We start from the raw sequence: 19,777 nt of genomic DNA, 5'->3' as shown, positions 1-19,777 counted from the left end.
ACACCCTTCCCCCAGCCCAACCCAACCCTGCCCAGCGTCTGCCCCTCCATCTCTGATTCAAGAATGCTCTCGCTGCCAGGCAGTGGTGGCGCACACCTTTAATCCCAGCACTCGGGAGGCAGAGGCAGGCGGATCTCTGTGAGTTCGAGGCCAGCCTGGGCTACAGAGCGAGATCCAGGAAAGGCGCAAAGCTTCACAGAGAAACCCTGTCTCGAAAAACCAAAAAAGAAAAGAAAAAAAAAAGCAAGCAAGAAAGAAAAAGGATGCTCTCCACACTGTGGGGCTTCCACACCATCAGTGCACCAGTCACGGCCCCTTCCCTGACTCTGTATAAGAGAACTTGGCTGATCTCTCAGGCTCCTCTGTCTGTGGTAATGCCAGCGTCTCAGGCTGACTTGACCCCTCCTTCCTTTTCCTCCGGAGACAGACAAGGCTGATCTAGGAACCAAGCAGGTAGCCTTTACCCAGTAATAGACACCCTGTGCTTTTGGGGGAGGGCAGAGCTGCCCATGTGAGAAGGAAGTCCTTCAGCAGAGACTGAGGCTGGCCCTGGAAGGCCTTGTGCTGGTGTAGTATAGGCATGTGCTTCCGACCCTCACACCCATTTTATAAAAACAGGTGACAGAGACCCAGGGTGTGGGGGCCAAGACTGAGGTCATGAGGTCACTGCTCACTCTTCTTCCCATAGGTCTCAGCCCAAGCTCTCTGGTGAACCTTATCCCACCACTGTTTTGCACTTACACATTTTAAAAAAACACCACACCTATGGCTTGAGGGTGCTGTGGGAGCCAATGACCCCCTGCTGTGACCGTGGGTCCAACTCTGCAACACAGTATATTGAGGGGTGGAGAAGATGGAGGCAAGGTCAGGTTCCCATCTCCACCGGCTTTGAAAAAAAAAAAAAACAGGCATGGGATGAGCAACGTGAGACATTGCTGCATTTAGAATGGCCCCATGATTTGGGTGCGGTAACCGAGGCCTGGGGCAGGGTAGGGGTCCAGAAACCAGCCTGGCAGGCTGAGGGACTAGGTTTCTTTTCCGTTTTACAGATTAGGAAGCCAAGGTGTGATCTCACCTTGGACACAAGATCTGGCCTCACCAGAGCCTGGGGCCACAGAGGCCTGGACATCAAGGTTCCCAGGAAGTCACTGGGGAGCAGGAGGAGATGGTGACAATAACAGGAGCAGGGTCTGGAGGGAGACAGGGGAGCGTCCAGCCTTTGCTGTCTGTCCTTACCCCACTTCTCACCTCCCCACTCTCATCTGGCACTCGAGCTGACGGCACTGTGTGTGGAATGCGCAGGTCCTGGCGCCCAAAGGTGTGGCCTAGGCTCTGAGGTCAACAGAAGTTATTCAAAGGTCAGCCTGTCCAAGGCAAACACAAGGATCCTGAGGAAGGTTCAGAAGCCTGGGAGGACTTCCACCCGGTGGGGCTAGGCTGGACAGGTGCACACTCATTTTAAGGTAAGGCCCCACCCCCTCTATGGAACTTCAGCCAATGCCTGAGCCTCAGGGCTGCCCATTTGCACTCTGTTTTCATTGGCTGCTAGCAGGGGCTGGGCAGTGGTGGGAGGGACCGATGCTCTGCTCTAGGGGCGGGGGCTCAGTCCTGCGGCTCTTAGGAGCCAGCGAGGAAGTTAAGACATCGTGGGGGTGAAGGGGTGGGAGGCAGAGGCAGGACTGAGTCTAGGGGGTGCTGTGGGAAGCGTTAGTTTCTGGGTGTTCTGAGGGAGATTCGGGCAGAAAGGAACTTGACGGGGAACACTGGCTCCACGCAGGCCTCGCTGTAACTATCCTGGACAACTTAAATCCATCCTGAGTGCCTTAGAGAGAAGATCCTGGCGCACGGTCACACGCCCCCACCCCTAGGCACCCACTCCTGGACATCTCCATCCCGGCTGCCATGTCTCAGGACGGGCCATTTGGATATTCCCTTTGCAAAATGATGAGAGTGAGGAGCCTAACTTTTCCTTTAGATGTAGGGGCCATCTCTCCTGGCAGCCCCAAGTTGGGCCATGGGCTTGGCAGTATGTGTAAGTCTGCAACGCTTTTGTTCCTGGCATTTGGAGGGGTGAGATAAGGGAAAGAACCGCGAGTGAGCAGGCAGATAGATGGGGCGATAGCGGCTCCTCCACGCATGGCGCCTATCGCTCTTTTTATCAAGGTTCCTTTTCTTTCTTCTTTTTGTTGGGGGCCTGGGAGGGCGGAACACACCCACCCCAATCCCTCCCACACCCGTGGAGCTTAGGGAGGAGGCCTCTCTCTTTCAGGCCCCAGCCAGAAAGGGAGACACAGGCCCCGGGGAGCACCTGGGGGGGGGGTCCTACGGTACCTGTCTGCTGGGATTCCAGGGTCCCCAAGCTCTGCCTTATCAGCTCCTCACAAGGACCTGCAAGGACACCCACTGCCTTGTTTGATGGGTGAGGTAGCCAGACCCAGGGAAGTGAGGTGCCTAGGCCAAGGTCATACAGTCAGGGCAGATGGAACAGAGAGCCCAGCTATGTCTCTCTGGCCTGGAGGCTCACAACCTGGTTAAGACCTGGTGGGCACAGCTAGGGGGCATGGGGCCCATGGAGTGACCAGCAAACATGGCTGAGGTTCTGCGGAGCAGGTTTAGGGTCTGCGGGATGCAATCTTAGTATCCGCAGCCCTGCTTACAGATTTAGAAACTGAGGCTCAGAATAAGGAGATGCCTGAAGGATGATGGGTAGGCTAGACCCTAACCCCCTCTCATATCCCTGGGTTGTTGGTTGGTTCAGTGTGTGACTCCTGTGACACTCCAGGTATGAAATTCTGGTGATTGGTGGTGATGGGGATCATGACCCAGGCTGACAAACATTCTAGAATCATCCAGGTGGTGGTAATCAGAAACCCTGAGCCTGACACCTCAGCACAGAGCCCTGTGGGAGCTGTTTGTCCTAGAGCGCTACAGTAGCTCCCGGAGGCAGCATGTCTCAGCCTGCTCAGCATGAGAGCTACAGGTGCTCACAGAGATCTGCCTGCCTCTGCCTCCCGAGTGCTGGGATTAAAGGCGTGCGCCGCCGCCGCCGCCGCCGCCGCCGCCGCCGCCGCCGCCGCCACCACCACCACCACCACCACCGCCCGGTAGGTGCGCACTGCCATGCCCAGCTCTTTGGTATAGGGATCTGCGCTGGCCCTTGCATTTGTGTGGAGAGCGCTTTACTGACCGAGCTGCCTCTCCAGGCCCTCAAACCAACTTTCTCACCGAAGGAGCCCGTGGGCACATGAAATGAGTACAAACAATAAGTAAGAGCAGAGACACACCAATTTAGCCAGACATGGTGGTGCATGTCATTAATCCCAGCACTCAGGAGGCAGAGGCAGGAGGATCTCTGAGTTCAAGGCCAGCCAGACCGATCTGCACTGATCCAGGGATAGGGCTGGGTAGTGCTGAACATGGCCCTCTCTGTACCCACTCCTTCCCTTTGAAGTGGAGGGACCAGGCCCCTTTATAGAGGTGTGTCTGGGGGTAATTCTGCAAATACCCCAGAACCTTTAGATAGAGACTCAGATTTAGACAGAGCCTCTAGGTCAGAGTGCCTCCTGTGCTGTGTGACCTTGGGCGATTTATTCAACCTCTCTGAGCCTTGAGTCATTAGAAGAGAAATGAGGGGTAATGGGAGGACTCAGTGTCATAGGCAGGATAAGCCCAAGAGTATATACACAACTCAATCAAGATAGCTATCCTCAGTATGGCCATCACTGGGATCATAAATACCTGGGAAGACCCAGGACCACACAAGAAAGTTCCTGGCCTCCTCAGGCCTTCCTATCTCTGGGATTCCAGTGTTTCAGTTCTCAGGAGTGATTTTATATACACAGGACGGGGCAGAGCTGAGTGCTCCCACCCACCCCACTGGGCCCAGCTGGCCTTCCACGGGGCTCCCTGCCAGTGGGGCCAGCTTGGCCTGGCCACCGCCCCAAGAGGTGTTGGGGCTGACAGGCCTTGGTTTCTCTTTCCACACAGCAGGTGCCTCACTCCCCCATGGCTGCCTTACCTGTCCCTCAGCCGGAGGATTAGCCTGGCGCAGCCCTAATCTTGGCGCATCACACCATCAGCGAGAATCTCGGATCAGCTGAAGGAGGCAGCTTTATCCAGACAAGCTTGCAATGGCACCTGAGTCCCATCTGGGTGCCGCCTGTCACAAGTGGCAGCTGGGCCGAGCTGGGAGGCGCGATGGCTGAAGCCAGGCCTGGAGCTAATTGGGCTTCTGAGTGCTGCAGACCAGAGCCCTCACAGCCGCTGGGCGTGGCTTTGCATGGGCACCTTGACATTTACTGAACTACCTATGGTCTAACCAGGCACAGCAGGGCAGCAGGGCACACAGGCAAAGCTTCCTGGTGAGGCTGCAGAGGCACCATGTCTGCTGGGCAAACAAGGCCACGTTGGTATGGAGATCTGCCCAAAGCTGTGTGTGTGTGTGTGTGTGTGTGTGTGTGTGTGTGTGTGTGTGTGTGTGTGTGTGCCAGGGGCTGTCATCAGTCCTGGAGGCTGGACACTATGGCCTGGGTATCGGTGTACCAGTGTCTTCTCTGAGTGGGGCCTGATGGACCTAACTGGGTCTGGCCACCAGTTTCAGTGGCTGGACATTTGGGGGGCTTACCAGCCTGGCCCAGAGGCTGGGAGAGCCATCTCCTCCGAGTTGGCCAAGGGCTCCCCTCTAGGGCCCCTTTCTCTCCACCCTCCTCCCTACCTTCCTTTTCAAAAACATAATTTATCTGTGTATTATCAAGAAATCCAGACACTTTAATCAGCGAGCTATGAAGTCAGAATTTCCATTCTTATCTGCGGGAGGAGTGGAAGGAGGGGAGATAGCGCGGATCGCTGGTGGGGAATGTTAATGGGCGGGAGCCCAGGCCGCTGGCCACCGAGACGTGGGTATCTCCTCCATTATCGAGCCGTATCTTGCCAACCATCTCAGTGCAGTAATGGGGCCAGTTCAACTTTCCGAGTTATCACAGGAGCTGAAACCTGCGCCGGAGGAGGCTGGGACCAGAGACAGTACAGGGAGGACCAGGCTGCGGCTGCTCCAGGAGAGGGCTGGCTGGCCAACTGAGTGAAGGCCTGGCGTCCATGGGCTGTCCAGGCTGCCAGGCGAGTGTTGGGGTGCCCCTGTCCCTGGGCAACTGTACTTGGTCAAGTGGGGTGTGGGACTCAATGGGGAAAACCAAGGCAGGAGGTGCTACGGTGGCCCAGGAAGTGGAAGGAGGCAAGAGGCATAAAGGCAGCAGGGGAGTGAGTGAGGCCCAGTGAGTCTATACAGCTCTGATCTTTGCTAAAACCGTGGCCCAAAGTCACACCGTGGGGAACAATGTGGAGACCAGAGCTGGCTGTGGTGGAGAGTCACGGACTCTGGGTTTGAAAATGGGTGTGGCTGCCCCCTCCCCCGCCAGCAATCAGTGGCCATTGCTCTTTCCCACCCCAAACTTCCAGATGGTGGCTCTCCCAGGGATCTATCTGATCCTCGAACTTTCTAAGCCTTGGTTTCCCCATCTGGGCCTTGAGTCCAGGTCTATTCAGGCTGGTGGGAGCAGGACACGAAGCTGGGCTGGGGCACACTCAGCATGTGCTCCCAGTGATACCTGCGATAGCTGAGTGTGGGGAGACTAGGTGGGTCACCCACACCAGTGGTGCCCAGGGCTTTGAGCCTCAGTTTCCTCTCCCATCACAAAATTCTGTGTGCCAGAAACCAGAGGGGTCCTAGAGGGGTAGCTGTAGGCCCTGCCCCTCACTGGAGGCCAGTCCAGCAAGGTGGGGAGGGATACCTTGTCCCTAAAAACAGCAAAGGAAGTCCTGCAGGAAAGAGTCATCTGAGACCCCAATCCCTGTCCTCCTTCTTTCCTCCTGGGGTGAGAGAATAGGGAACGGAGGCAAGTATAAGCCTAAGGGCAGATGGAAGGCTATAGGGCTTGAAGTCAGATGTCAGGAGGAACTGGCAAGAAGATGTCTCCGGGAGACAGAATTACAGACACGTGAGGACGGGCCATCAGCAGTAGAGGGAGGGGACAATGGCCCCTTTTCCCTCTTCACTGGCTCTTGCTGGCCATGTCTCCTCTGTCAGTTCTCTTTAATCCTTGTCTCCCACCAGGTAGGCATCATAGTGCTATGTGTAGTAGGGAAACTGAGGCTCAGAAGGTTGGGACTCACACGAGGGCCCCAAAGCCGTACAGTGCACCCACCTGTATGGTAGGAGCAGACAGGGCTGTGCATACCATCCCAGGCAGGCTCTCTTTCCATAGTGAGAACCTCATGCATAGCTGTGAGACCCCGAGGTAGCATCTCTGATCCTCCATTTCTTAAGGACCAAAAACAAAAACAAAACAAACAAACACACACACAAAAAAAAAACCCACTCCAATCCTCTATTTCTTCTGGGTAAAAGGGAGAACCCCAACCAAAGGAAGTACCTAGAGAGATGCTTAGAGATGTGCAGAAAGTACTTAGTACACGGGAGCACTCAGTGATGGGTGACACCAGTTAGGTCTACTGCAGCCCTTGGTCAAGGCATGGGGACCAGTCTATACCTCCCTGGCTCAGAGAGGCTGCAGAACACTCATTGGCTTAGAGGTCACTGCCAGCTGGAGCAGGCAAAGGACAAGGGGGTACTTGAGACAGGGGGGGGGGCTGCTGATGCGTCTACCCACTTCTGTATAACATCAGTGCCACATTCTTGCCCAGAGGGCTGCTGAGGAGGGAGAAGGGAAAAGCCAGCCTGCAGAGGCCCCAGAGACCTGCAAGATGGTGCGGTTGACACCGTGGGTTACAGATCTCTGCTCAGAGAATCTCCACTCTGGCCACAGACCCAGCTTCGGTATTGGTTGGCCTTGGGCAAGGCCTTGATGTTCTCGCTCATAACAGGGGTGGGAAAAGGCCACCAGGGTGGTGTGCAACACATGACACTCGGGCTTCTGGCACATGCCAACACCAAAGCCAGCAGGACTGGCAGGGTCCACCTGGTAAGAAGCCACCTGGCACTTCAGTGTGCACCTCCAAGCTCCCCCTATGGCCACAACAAAGAGGTGCTCTTATTGCTCTCTGCAAGTAGAAACTGAGGCAGGAGAGGCCACTTACACATAGGTCTCCTGAGAAGCCAGGCTGAGCCTCCCTCCATGGGGGACCTGTCTGTGGCTGTCTGGCTTTAGGCAAGGGCTTGCTTGTAGCCTAGAGTTCACAGGTGATGGGAGTCATGCCACCAAGGGTCCCTTTGACTGGGTCTACTCTGAACAGCACTGTCCCTAAAGTACCTACTGTATACCGCCCCTGCCTAAGTGGTGAACACCACGGGACAGGGTAGGATCTGCTGTTTCCATTCTTCAGGTGAGAGATCGATCCAGGCTGGCTGAGCACTGGGAAGACGCTGAATGAGGCCCCTGGGAAGAAGCTGGGGCTGGGGGCTGAGTATCCTAAAGTTAGTGCCATATACGAAGGATGAACGCACAGCTGGAATGGGGAGGGTGGGGAAGGGGAGTCACTGGCCTCTTGGGGACAGCCCTAGCCAGCACTGCAGGCATCACCAGACACCAGGATGGGCTGCTTCTGTTTGCCTAGGCTCTCAGCAGCCCCTGTGGTCTGTTGGGCCCTGGTCAGGGCAGGTCTGAGCTCCTGGGCCTAGACATCCTCATGTGAAGTTGAACAGGGGCATTTTCCTGTCAGGCCATGTGACCTTGGCAGGCCCCATCCCTGTGGGGCTCACCATGCTCACCATGTGTCGTTAGTGGGGGAGCCAGCCCATAGGTAAGAGCTCAACTGCCTGCAGGTTACTAGTGTGTACATGGCCCCTCAATGGGGTAAAGGCAGCCAGCTGAGACATGGGGGGGCCCCGTTCAGGCAGTTCTACACACCATGGACAGTTTCTTGACCTTCCGGTGGCCCCTTGCTCCCCCATTCTGCCCATGCCTTCTCTCCCTCCCCGGACTACCAGCTCCTCTGTAGATGGACACTAACCTGGGAGATCCAGGGGGTTCCACTTGGCTGCCTGGATCTGGACACTGCAGAGCACAGAGGGGAGAGGTGTGTGAAGGAAGATCATGGAAGCTCTACTCTTGTCCTCTCTGACAAGGAATCGCTAGCTCACAGAAGGCAAGCTGCACACCGAGGTTGCACAGGTCGGGTGCTCCCTTGACAAATCAGTGCCAATATATATGCAGGAGGGAGAGGCTGGCCAGTAATAGGGAAGATACCAGGCCCCTACGTCTATTCCACACTGTGGGCCAAAGGGCAGGGCCCCTGTATGGAACATGCTGAGATCTCATGGGAAAGAGCTTGGTTACAGGGATGTCCCATCTCAGACTGGAAACCAGACCTGACCTGATCATGAAGAGATGGAGGAGAGAGGGAAGGGAAGGGGGCAGTAGGGGAGGGGCCACAGCTGCTTTGGGAGACAGGCACTGTCACTCCCACATTGTGGATGGGAAAGCAAAGCTCTCCTAACAGGCCTTTCCCACAGTCCTATGGGCAATAAGAGGGGCAACATCTGGCTTTGGTGGGCCCAAGGAATGGTACCCAACTGAGACAGGCTCCTTCTCGGGAGCCTGAGGAGCTGAGTGGCAGCAAAGATATCCCGGAATGTGAGAGGGTGGGTGTGGGAGCAGCCCTGTAAAAGCACTGAGGCTGAAGATGCCCCATGACTCTACTGGAGCACAAGCCCCACTATGGTGCCTCTACCCCACTGAGGGGCCATGCACACACTTGTAACCTGCAGGCAGCTGAGCTCTTACCTATGGGCTGGCTCCCCCACTAACAACACATGGTGAGCCCCACAGGGATGGGGCCTGCCAAGGTCACATGGCCTGACACATGGGAGAAGGTGGGGTATGTATGACATGATTCCTGAAGACCAGTGATGCTGCTGTCCCTCACTTTGCCACACCTTCAGCCAGAAGAGGTCTGTAAAGCAATGTGTGTGTGTGTCTGTGGTCTTAGTTTCCCCATCTGTGAAATGGGAATAGGGACCATAGGCACCTCCAGGCAGCCTCAGGGGGATGGTGGGCAGGTGGGCAAGAACCAGCCAGGGCCTGAGTATGGCCAGGCAGCTCCATGTGGGCTGGGTCCATGGGTTTTGTGATACCAATCAGGAGGCAACAGCTGCCTCCGTGAGGCCTGTCGATGGCAGATAGGCTGGCCTAGAGTATTATTCACGAGCCGTCAAGCCCCGGGACCGTCTGGTTGGCATAGAAACAGGAGATAAGGGGCACAATTAATGGCATCACATTCCTCCTCCTTTCTCCCCAACTGACCCACTTAAATCGGTGCCATACTGGGTTCCTGTGACCTCCAGGGGGGGCTGGGCCAGAGGGACTGGGTCCGGGGCTCAGGCCAGGGTAGGGCTGGGTGAGGCTTCCCCAGGGGCTGCCCTTGAGTTGAAGCATCTCAGAGAGGAGCACCAAGATGGCAAGAGCAGCTGCAAAAGACTGCAGAGGCCTCCATTCCTCCCATAGGCCCACTGTACAGATGTGAAAATTAAGGACTGCGGCTGAGAGCAGGCAAAAGCCAGAGGATGGTGAGACACCTTGATGGAGTTCCTGGTCCCAACAGCAAGGGGCAGTGTCCACTTCATACTTCCAACTCGGGCTTCACTACTTTCTGGGACACAAAGCTAATTTTTTAGCACTCAGTTTCCCCGGAGGTACCATGTGAGCATGGGGCCTACGTAAGTTCTTTCGGACCCGGCACAGAGCAAGCATTTAGTTGTCATCCGTGACCAGTGATGCTGCTGTCTTTTGCCCATGCTGTCCACCTACTGCCCTCTCAGGCTCCAGGGAGGTAGGAAAGCCACCGGCAGGTGGGATCAGAAGGCCCAATAAGAACTGGAGACCTCATGTGGGCTCCAGAGAGTCAGGAAAGGGTTCCCTAAAGAGTGCCTCCTGTCTTGGACCGCTCTGAGGACCATCAAGCTCCAGGCCAGTGCTGATGACCAGGGCTTGGGACAACAGGGTCAAAACCGGAGCGGGCAGCTCACATTCACTGAGCCCTGGATGACAGACACTGCCACAAAGGGAAGACATGGAGGCAGAGGAATCTCCAGGAAGTGTCATGGGCCACCAAAGCCCATGAGGGGCCTGACCAGAGGCACCACCTATACTTACAAGGGGGGTGGGGAATGCTCTGTGTAAACAGTCCCTCTATGTCCATAAAATACAGCTAAATCCCAGCCTCTTACTGGGCCTTCACTCTGGCTCTCCTGGGAATGGGGCTGCTGTCAGCACCACTGGCCCTGTGGGTGGGTGTTAGGTGTTAGAAGGAGTTGGCAGATGGCTTCTGAGTTTGGAGCAAATTAGTCATCCTGTGGCTACCAATAATTTGCTTAACTGAACTGTAAGAATGTGTGAAAACACCTCCTCAGAGACAGAGGGCTGCGGCACCAGGCGGGACTCCTTCTCCAAGCCTGTGCCCAGTGACCTAGGTCTTTAAGCATCTGGGATCACTAACTCCTGCCTCCCTGTACCCCTGAGTGCTTATCTCAGCCCTATTTTTCAAAGAGGTAAACTGAGGCCAGCCCTACATGTCAGTACCTTCCTGACTTCATTCTCACTTACTGGCATCTTGCCTTTCAGCTCTTCACATCCCCAAACCGCCCAGTTTTCCAAAGCAGAAAACTGAGGCCAGGTTACTATTCACTGAAGTGCAACCATGGCTGGCCCATTCTTGGCACTCTAGAGGGCGGCTCAGGAGAAGCGCGACCCTGACCCCAGACTTCTCGCCTGCTTGTGCCTCCCCACACCTCTCCCTTCCTCATACGGTGGATAGAGCTGAGCCAGTGCTTGCATACAGCAGGTACTCAATAACACAGAACTGCATACAACAGGAGAACAAAAAACACTCCACTGCACACAGCACGCATCGAACTCTCAATAAACACTTGTCTGCTCAGGCAGATCTATACAGATCTCTCCGGATGTGTACCTGCTGAGCTTCCCAAAAAGCAGTCAGGTCAGTGGAAACCACCTCGAGTTTTTCTTCAATAAACTCCACGGGAGTCACACCTAAGACTTGCCAGGAACCAAGAGCAGCCCAGCATGATTCAGGGGAAACCACCCTTCGCAGGTGACAAACCGCCCCTGGCCTCTGAGTGCAACCTAATTGGAATGAGGGGAGGAGTGTCCTCTCTCTCTCTCCCCTCCCTGCAGGCAGCACGAAGTCAGTTTTCTTTCATTTTGATGGACTGTACCACTGGCCGCAGGGGGAAGATCAACTTCTTGCCGATTAAGAGTGTTTGGGAAAGTGTCCCAGATGGACGCCCCCCGTTGTTCCCTCTTTTGCTGCCCAGGCCCCCTGCTGCCGCCGGACGCCCCCACACTGCTGTTGCCTCGAACCCGGCGGGGCCTGGTGGCCGTAGATAAGGCCTCTTATCACTCTTGGCAATCGCCATTGGGCGGACTGGCCCGCGCTTAGGCCCCCACTTATCAGAGCTTACATCGACTGGGCAGAAGGAGAGCTGGCGGGCCGGGGCACCAAGGGTCCCGAGCTACACCCTGCCCCTCGCCCCCTCCAGGGGCCCGGCCTATCATGTCAGCCATCTGGCCGGCTAGGGCCGCGCTCCTGCCTCGCCCTCCCCCCTCTCCCACGTTTGAAGTTAATAAATGGAAGCGCTATCGCGGCTGCCATCGGTTGCAAGCCTTATCAGCGCGGCACATCTATCTTTGCGCAGAACAAAAGGCGCACGGAGGCGCGGGCAGCTGCAACCCTGCTTTGGTGGGGGCGTGGAGGGCGGCGGCCCCTAGAGCTCAGCCTGCTTCCCCTCCGCACCCTGAGACCCGCCACAGGTGAGGCCAGCGCAGCCGGCGCGCAGCTGCGAGGGCCTCACGCACGGCCTTGGGCAGAGAGCGGGCGGGCAGGCGCCGCCGCTTGGTGACAATCAACGTTCGCATCTTAACGCGTTTAGATCTGCTAGGGGAGGAGGAGCCCAGGCCACGAGTTGCACAGAGAGAGCTCCGGGCCCCGCCCTCCCCCAGGCTCGCTCTCCTCCTCTGCTCCAGTCATGGGGTACTGTGAGGGGGTCGGAGGGGCTCTCCTGCACAGTCCCGGTCCCGGTGCCCAGAGTGCGGGGTTTCGCTGACCCAAGTGGGTTGGGCTCTGCTGGGCTCCCGCGGCCTTATCAGCGCTGGCGATCCGTTCCCAACCTGAGATCTCCCTGCCCTAGCTATCTGCATTTCTCATCAGGCTGAAACACACACACGCTCACGCACACACACATACACGCGAGAACAGAACCCGGCAGAGGCGCACAGGGGAGGAGGGGAAAAAGAAACCAGAGAACCAGCACAGATCGGGACCTGTGGGTGGCTTTAATACTTGAGTTGACATGATAGAAGGAGACTTTCGGAAAACAGGTCCGGCTCGAATTTGGGGAGTCGGGTTACCAGAACCCAGATTCCTGCCTCCGTCCCCCTCTCCCGAGACCTCAGTGGTAGGGACACCCTCACAGGCTAGAATGCACATTGGGTCCTGGTGGCAGCGTCATGTGGGCAGAGGAGGCAGCCAGGCGTCTGGAGCTGGGAAGCCGGATGCCCCCCTCCCTGGTCACCTCGTGGGCAGCCCAAATGACTTGTTTCTCCCGCCAGGGGGAAGCTCCAGGGAGGAAGCCCCGCGCCCTGCCGGGAGAAGCGCGAAGTTATTATTGGTGTGGCGTGGGGAGGAGCTCTTCCTGTGTGCTTACTGGTTCCTAGTGCAGCCAAGTGGCCCCGCAACCTAGTGGCCCAGAGAGCACACGCTCCTATTGTGGGGGCATAGGTGATGTAGGAGTACAGGGCCTGCCCTACTCGGGAAAGTGCCCACGGGAGGACCTGCGAGAAACTTGGACGCACGCAGGAACGACGCTCGAGTCCCTGAGGACCCTGGCTGGTTCAGAAAAGCCCCTCGGATGCGGGGGTGGGAGGAGGGGTGCCCATGGGCACACAAGGGCACTATTTGCCCGCGTAGCGTTGTTAGGGGCAGTTGGTGGGTCAGACCTCTATATGTCCCCAAGCAGGCAGAGGTCAGATCGAAAACTCCAGAGTTGGGGCGGATAAAGGGGGTTTGGTCAGCCAGTGCCGAGCGCCTGGGCTGCAGCAGCCTCCACTACCTCACTCCCCGCAGCCACGCCGCTCTGCGGTCACAGCGCTGCGGTGGGCGCCGGCCCGCCCCGCAGCCCTAGGTACCCCTTATTCCCAGGTCTTTCTCCTTCTGCCTCTAGATACAAAGCCTGGGAGAGTCAAGCGCGCCAGATAAGATCACAATTTCAGCCCGTCCCGACAGAGCGATCTTATCAGGATGGGACTTGCAGAATGGAATATTTTAAACTTTATCTGAGCCCAGATCAGGGCCGCCCTATCGCCGCACCATCTCTGAGATGCGGGGGAGGTGCAGGCCGCGAGGTGGCCGGGCTCTGCCGGAGCCGCGCCCCCAGTCACTCTCCTTCCGGCTCTCGGGACCCGCCACCCTCTCGGGGCCCGGACCCCCTGGGTGCCCATGACGAGACGCGGGGGCCCTGCCCGCCGGCAGAGATTAGATTACGCCGCGCTTGGCACTCCGCGCGGGGGGCGCGGCGCGGGGTGAAGGTCGCGGGCGCAGCGGGGCTGGGCGGCCGCACAGGGGCGGCGCAGGGAGGCGAGGCGCGAGCGGGGGTCCGGCGGGCACCGCGGGTAAAGTTTGACTCACGCTTGATCTGCCGGGGATTGCTCTGTTTCCTCCTGGACATGTCTCCGGCGCCGCGCGCCCTCGCGGCGGCCGCCTCTAGCCCCTGACGGGCGGCGGCGGGCGGCAGGGGCGCGGCGGGGCGGCTCATGCCCCCGGCCCGTGGGCTCCACGGCTGCCTCGGCCCGCGCCCCCAGCCCGCCGCGCCGCGCGTGGGCCGCCGGCGCCGCCGCGGAGGCCCGAGGCCACGGCCCTGCGCTCGGGCGCGCGGACTGCCCGGCGGGCGGCGGGCTGGTGGCGGCTTCTCTGCTCCGGCGCAGACGCCGCCGCCGTTCGGCTTTTCTCAATGGAACCTGCGATCCGCGAGCGGCGATCCCGCGGCCGCCGCCAGGGCGCTCCCGGCAGGCTGGCCGGGCGGGCGGGGCCTCCGCGTAGCTGGCGGCCGCCCCGCCTCTCGCCACGCCCCGGACCATCCTCCGCGGCCACGCCTTCCCGCTCCTGCTGGCCCCGCCCCCAGACCGTCCTTCCCGCTGGCCCCGCCCCAAACTATTGCTCACGGCTTTTCTGCTTGCCTCGGCTTCCGCGTACTCACCCAGCCTCTGCCTGGCTGTTTCCCTCGCGCTGGCTCCACCACTCAGCCGTCCTCCTCCCACTGACCCCGCCCCACAGCCCATTCCTCATTGATCCCACCCCCTCAGCCCGTCCTCCTCCCATTGATCCCGCCCCCCAGCCCATCCTCCTCACATTTACCCTGTCCCTCAGCCGCTGTATCGCACTGACCCCGCCCATCAGTCGTCCTCCTCACATTGACCCTGCCTCTGGTCCTGTCCTCAGCTGTTCGGCTCATATTGACCCCGCTCCTTAGGCCGTCCTCCTCAGATTGACCCTGTCCCTCATTCTGATCTCTTCACATTGACCCTGCCCCTCAGCTACTCACGCTGACCCCGCCCCTCAAGCTCGTCCTCCTCACCCGAACACTGCCTCCGCTGTCCTCGGCCTGACCCCGCCCCTTTGCTCGGCCTTCTCACAGGCCCCGCCCCTGCACTCCTCACCACCCCGTGCTGGCCCTGCCCCCAGCCCGTCCTTCCCGGGGCTAGCTCCGCCCACGTCTCGTCCTTCCTCGGTCTCGCCCCGCCTCCGCAGGCCCGCCCTTCTCCTTAGCCCCGCCCCTGCCCTGTAGTCCTTCGCTCAAGCCCGGCCCTTCCCCGCCCCCCAGCCCAGCCTTACCCACGTCTGCCCAGTCCTCAGCCCTGTCCTCACCTCCTGCGGGCTGGCCCCAGGCCGCGCTGGCCCTGTCCAGAATTCCCACCCTCGGTTCTTGGTAGACCTCTAGCCTCCTTCGCTAGTTCCAGTTTCCAGAGGCTAGGTCCGCAGGCCTGGTTAGGACTTGGAGACCTGTTCTGAACTGCAGCCCCGCAGCCCCGCAACACAGTCCCCTGGCTTGTCTGGCCCCGCCCCTCCGCTCTGGAGCTCCGCCCCCATGGCCTAAGTTCCAGGCAGCCAGCAGTGGGGTCCGAATGACCGAGGAGGCCTGGACACAGAGTTTGTGTTGTTCAGGACTTGGCATGTGACAGAGGTTCTGGTCTGGAAGGAGGCTTCAGTATGAGACTCCTGGAAGCGGCAACCCTGTGTTCTGCAGCTTCTGATGGTTGTGGCCTCATGGGCTGGGGAACCTCAGGTTTTTCCCTCTTGAACTCAGACCTGTCTGGAAATCTGGGAGGAGCCAGGGGTCTGTTGGCCTTCTTGCTTAACTACGGCCCAGGCCACAGTGGACAGATCTGCCGAGGAGGTGTTGTCCCCGGTGCCCCAGCCTTCCCTGTTCATCCAGCCCCAAGCAGGCAGGTTTACAGTGCCCACACAGTCAAGAAGGTACCTCGTGTTCTCTGAGGACACTGAGAAGCGAGACATGCTCAGGATCACACAGCTGGAGATGGGAGTCATGTCCTCATCCAAATGGAAAGATCAAATGGCTGTCATTGACGTCTGCTGTGCCTCTTCATAGCACACAGGGAAACAGAAAGGTCTCCACAGACAACACATCTGGCCCTCGCCTAGTAGACAGTCTTCAGCTGGTACAACTGTCACCATTCATGTCCCCTGGAAGTTTGCCAGATGCCAGGTATCAGGTGTTGTAGGTGTGAGACCTGTTTCTTTGCAGTTTCTGTTACTGTTGCAAAGAGGAGCAGAGGGGTGTCGACCTCTTCCCTGCCACCACTTTCATTCTGTGAAGGCCACTGTGCGGGACTGTCCAGTGGGACAGGATGCTGCCCCCTCTCCGCTGGTCATTCAGGAACACCAAGGCTAGGACCCAAGGTCTGCACAGAGTCGCCCAGCTTCCTGCCTCTCCCCAAAAGGAGCTGTCCCTTCTACAGCTGGAACCCCACATCTGCAGGGTCTCCTCGGTCTAGGGACCCCAAGATGTTTCAGCACTGGACAAGGCATACCTCTGGTCCGTTTCCTGGGGTACTGCCTCTTCTTTACAGGAAGGAGCTCAGGAGCAGGGAGTCCTGGGAGGTGGCTAGGGGCTGGCATGTAGGGATGTGGTGAGAAGCTGGGCGCTCAGTAAGTAGCACCTAGGCTAGAGCTGCTGGACGAGATCTGTGTTGAGTTGGAATCTGAGAGTCATGAGAGGAAACTGTGGTTTTTGATTAGTAATGTCTGCCTGGGATGCAGGAGAGTGAGATGGCATCTCTTTGGGCCCTTCTTTGCCTGATGTGATTTACTTGTATGATGCTCTGTATACAGAGTCCAGGCTGGGAGAGAAGGACAACACTCAGCAACACAGAGCCTGTCGACCAGGACATGCTGCATCATTTGTGGGACCAAAAGCAAAATGAAAATATGGGACTCCTGTTTAAAATGAAGAGTCCCAGCATGGTGATAGCAGAATGCTGAACCATAACAGCCTCCCATCAGGGGCTGTGTGTCTCCAAGGTCCTGTGCCTAGTAGAAAGTCCTGCCTAAGCGTGCAGCTTCCTGAGTGCCTTCTTCCCCTCTAACTTCCCCAGGCACCCACTGCGGGGCCCCAATTTCCCCTACTTCTGAGTGTCCACTGGGAGTGGCCAGTTCACAGCCAGAGTCAGCAGGGAAACAGGATTGCTTCATCCAAGGACCTTGTGGTCAACTCTGTGTGTAGAGCAGGGGGACTCAGTTCTGAGCAAGGAAATCCTGCTGTGGTTGTAGGAAGAACTCCTGCTCTCCCAGGGAGCCAAGGCTTAGTAGTAGGTCCCCAGAAGCTTTGCTGAGAGGTGCCAAGGGTGCCAGCACCCACTGTGGGCACACAGGACAGGGTGAAGGTTTTGTTACTGTCAGAATTCTCTGAGAGCCCTTCAGAGTTGGCTTGGGTTTTCTCCTGGGAGCCTGTGTAGGTCTCAAAGGGTTATGCCATGGAGGAGGCATCTTCTGGGCAGAAAGCAGCAGGGTGGTTCTAGGACACGTAATGCTGCTGTTTTGGTGACGGCCCAGAGATGTCATGGTTGCAGAAACTGAGGCTTGGACAGGCCCAGATCTTTTCTAAGAACCCAGCTCAAGAGACACAGAGCTGGGATGTTGCCTCAGGAAGCAACCCCAGAGTTTTGCTGGACACAGGTCCAACTGCCTTGCATCCTCTTCTGTTGTTTTGAAGGGTTGGACCCTGGGAAGGATGCTGGTTTCCTCCTGGTGCTGGAAGTGGTCACAATTGCCTAGGGCTCCTCAGACCTCAGTCTCCAGCCCCCAACCCTGGGGGTCTAGGTTTAGGTCTTGTCTGGCCATGGTCCTCTACCCTATGGCCGGCTCCTCTGACTGGTGGGCATATTCTGTGCTGATTCACCCCTGCACTGGCTTTTGGACTATAACCAAGAGACTCGGAGCACGTTTTAGAAACTTATGCTAGACCTCGAAGGATAAAGAGGATGCTCAGAATAGAATAATGGGAGGGTCACTGAAACAGGAGCTGGGAGGCATGAGCATGTGGCTGACTCTATGAGGCCAAAATGGGTGTGGGGCATAAGGCCTTGGGCCAGAGGTCAGGCTGCAAGATGACACTTTGCACTGGTTTCTCAGTCCTTCCCAAATCCCACTTGCTACTGCAGCCATCCAGTCTCTGCGGCTTCTTCATCTTCTGGTGGCTCAGATGCTCGAAGACTTGGCTTTCTTCCCATCTCCTCTAGACCTCCTTGACCATCATCCTGACCACTGTCTCCAGATCCAGCTGGTCCAACACTCACTCACATCCCCATTAGAGGCTGAAGCCAATGGGAGTCATGATGTCAACTACACAAACATTGTCTTAGCTGAGTGTGGTGGTACATGTCTCTAATCTCATTACTAGGGAGGCTGAGGCAGGAGGATTGCCATGAGTTCCACTATTGCCTTGAGTGAGACCCTGTTTTTTTTTCCCTGCCTTAACTGCTAAAGGTCCTAACGTGGGTCCCAAAGTCCTGTGGCTACAGGGCCTTTGCATTAGTTGTCTGGGTGCTATGTACACCCTTCCCTTCCATTGCCTGGTCCATCCTGCTCACCTTTCCAGAGGGAATCCCCCCTGTTCCTCTCTGTTCCTGCTTGTAAGGCAGCTGCAGGTAGCTCTTTAGCACTAGGCACTTAGTTATCTCTTACTAGCAGTGGCAAGGAGGGGTATCATGGTACCAGCCTTCATGCTGAGCATCCCATGCTGAGCACTGCCTTGTCCTCGTATCGATCATAGCAGCTTTCTGAAGGAGGAACTGGTAGAATTACCATTTGCCAGGTGGGTAAATGGAGGTTCAGCAAGGTGAAGTCACTTGCCTGAGCCACACAGCAGGTAAGGGCAGAGCTGCGTTCCTCCTGGAAAATGCCCATACTCTGCCTTAGAATGGATGCTGCTGAATGCTGCTTTGGGGGAGAGGCCTAGACCTTTCCCCTATCCCTTACCTGGGTCAGGCCCCTCTTCCTCTACTGCCAGTCATCCTGGGCCCTGGAGACACCAGGCAGCCGTGCTAAGGGCCCATCCCGACATTTGTCAGCGCCAGCTCTGTGAAGGGCTTAATTAACTTCCTGTTTCAATGGAGGATAATGAGTTTTAAACACCACGTGACTCCCTAAGGAGGTCAAAAGGCAGCCAGGATGTCAAAATAAATTAAGTTAGGAACTGGGAGGGCCCTGAAGGAGGCAGGTCTGGTGGTGCTGGCTCCCCGATCCAGCTGGCTGTCTAGGCAGTGCGGGACGTTGGTCTGTTTCCCCTGGCTCTGACTCTGGGGAGAGGGCTCAGGCAGTCCTCGTCCCTGTTCATGGCCACTACAGAGATCAGAAGACAGCAGAGGGAGAAAGAGCCGGCTTGGGCCACCTGCACAAGCTGCTCACCTGGCCTCCAAGGTCATGTACACAGCTGAGGTCCCTAACAAGCCATGCTCTCTGACAGCCGGGGACCACAGGCTTATGCCTAGATGCTGTCATTGGATATTGTGAGCGTAAGCCAAGATCCACCCTTCATGGTGCTCCTCATGTGACTTCTATTCCCCCTCCAGGCAGGGGTGTGGACAGAAATACAGCCTTCCCTGGACATCACCTACATCTGAGCTGGAGGTCAGGGGAACCTGTCACCGGCAGGACCTGCTTCCTTCTGCATGTTTACCATTCCTGCCTCATCCCTCCTTCCTCTCTTACACTCTCACTTCCATCCTCCCTTCCTTCTTTTCTTCCTTCTCTCCACGAAGATGATGGGCCAAGTCTGGGGTTAAGCAGTGAACCACAGACACCCCTGTCTCAGGGGTGCGGGTTTAGAGAAAGAGGGAGACAACAGACAGAAATAAATGGGTGGTCTGGACCACACGGGCAGGTTAGATGCAGTGGGTGGCAGAGGAGAGCAAAGAAAGACTGTAACATGGTAACGGAGGTGGACAGTACTGGAGGGTCAGACATTAGCTCCGTGAGAGCTCTGGAAGGCTAAACGCAATGGGTGGCTGCAGAATACACTGGAAGGGTATGTGTCTTCCTGGGAAGCCAAAAAGGGAGACACTGTAGCTGGGGGTGATGTGGTGTTGCTAGGATGCCAAGTCTCCCCCAGAGCCTATGTTGGAGTTTTTCTTATGTGGCAATGTTTGGGGGTGCTGAGACCTTACAAACTGGTTCAGTAGAGGTCCTTTGGTTGCTGGGATCTGCACTCAAGAGGACAGGGAGTCCTAATCCT

General features: G+C 57.3%; 1 protein-coding gene across 4 annotated transcripts in view; it reads right to left on the bottom strand.

The window, feature by feature from the left end:
- Zfpm1 (zinc finger protein, FOG family member 1) overlaps positions 1 to 15,090 on the bottom strand; it is a 60,582-nt gene extending 45,492 nt beyond the window's left edge. Inside the window, exon 1 of one of the 4 annotated variants that reach the window (XM_042277803.2) lies at positions 14,893 to 15,090. Coding sequence is in view for 3 of the 4 variants with exons in the window: in XM_076572231.1 (XP_076428346.1) it covers positions 13,657 to 13,783 (127 nt within the window). In the remaining variant the exon portion in view is untranslated. Of the gene's footprint in view, positions 1 to 13,656; positions 14,042 to 14,382; positions 14,499 to 14,892 lie in introns of those variants that run through there. The other 3 variants (XM_042277801.2, XM_076572231.1, XM_076572230.1) reach the window with 3 other exon arrangements.
- Between the last annotated feature and the right edge of the window lie 4,687 nt (positions 15,091 to 19,777).

This window comes from Peromyscus maniculatus, chromosome 5, assembly GCF_049852395.1.
Source record: "Peromyscus maniculatus bairdii isolate BWxNUB_F1_BW_parent chromosome 5, HU_Pman_BW_mat_3.1, whole genome shotgun sequence".
Taxonomy (NCBI): domain Eukaryota; kingdom Metazoa; phylum Chordata; class Mammalia; order Rodentia; family Cricetidae; genus Peromyscus; species Peromyscus maniculatus.
This window is presented reverse-complemented; position numbering and strand designations above follow the sequence as displayed.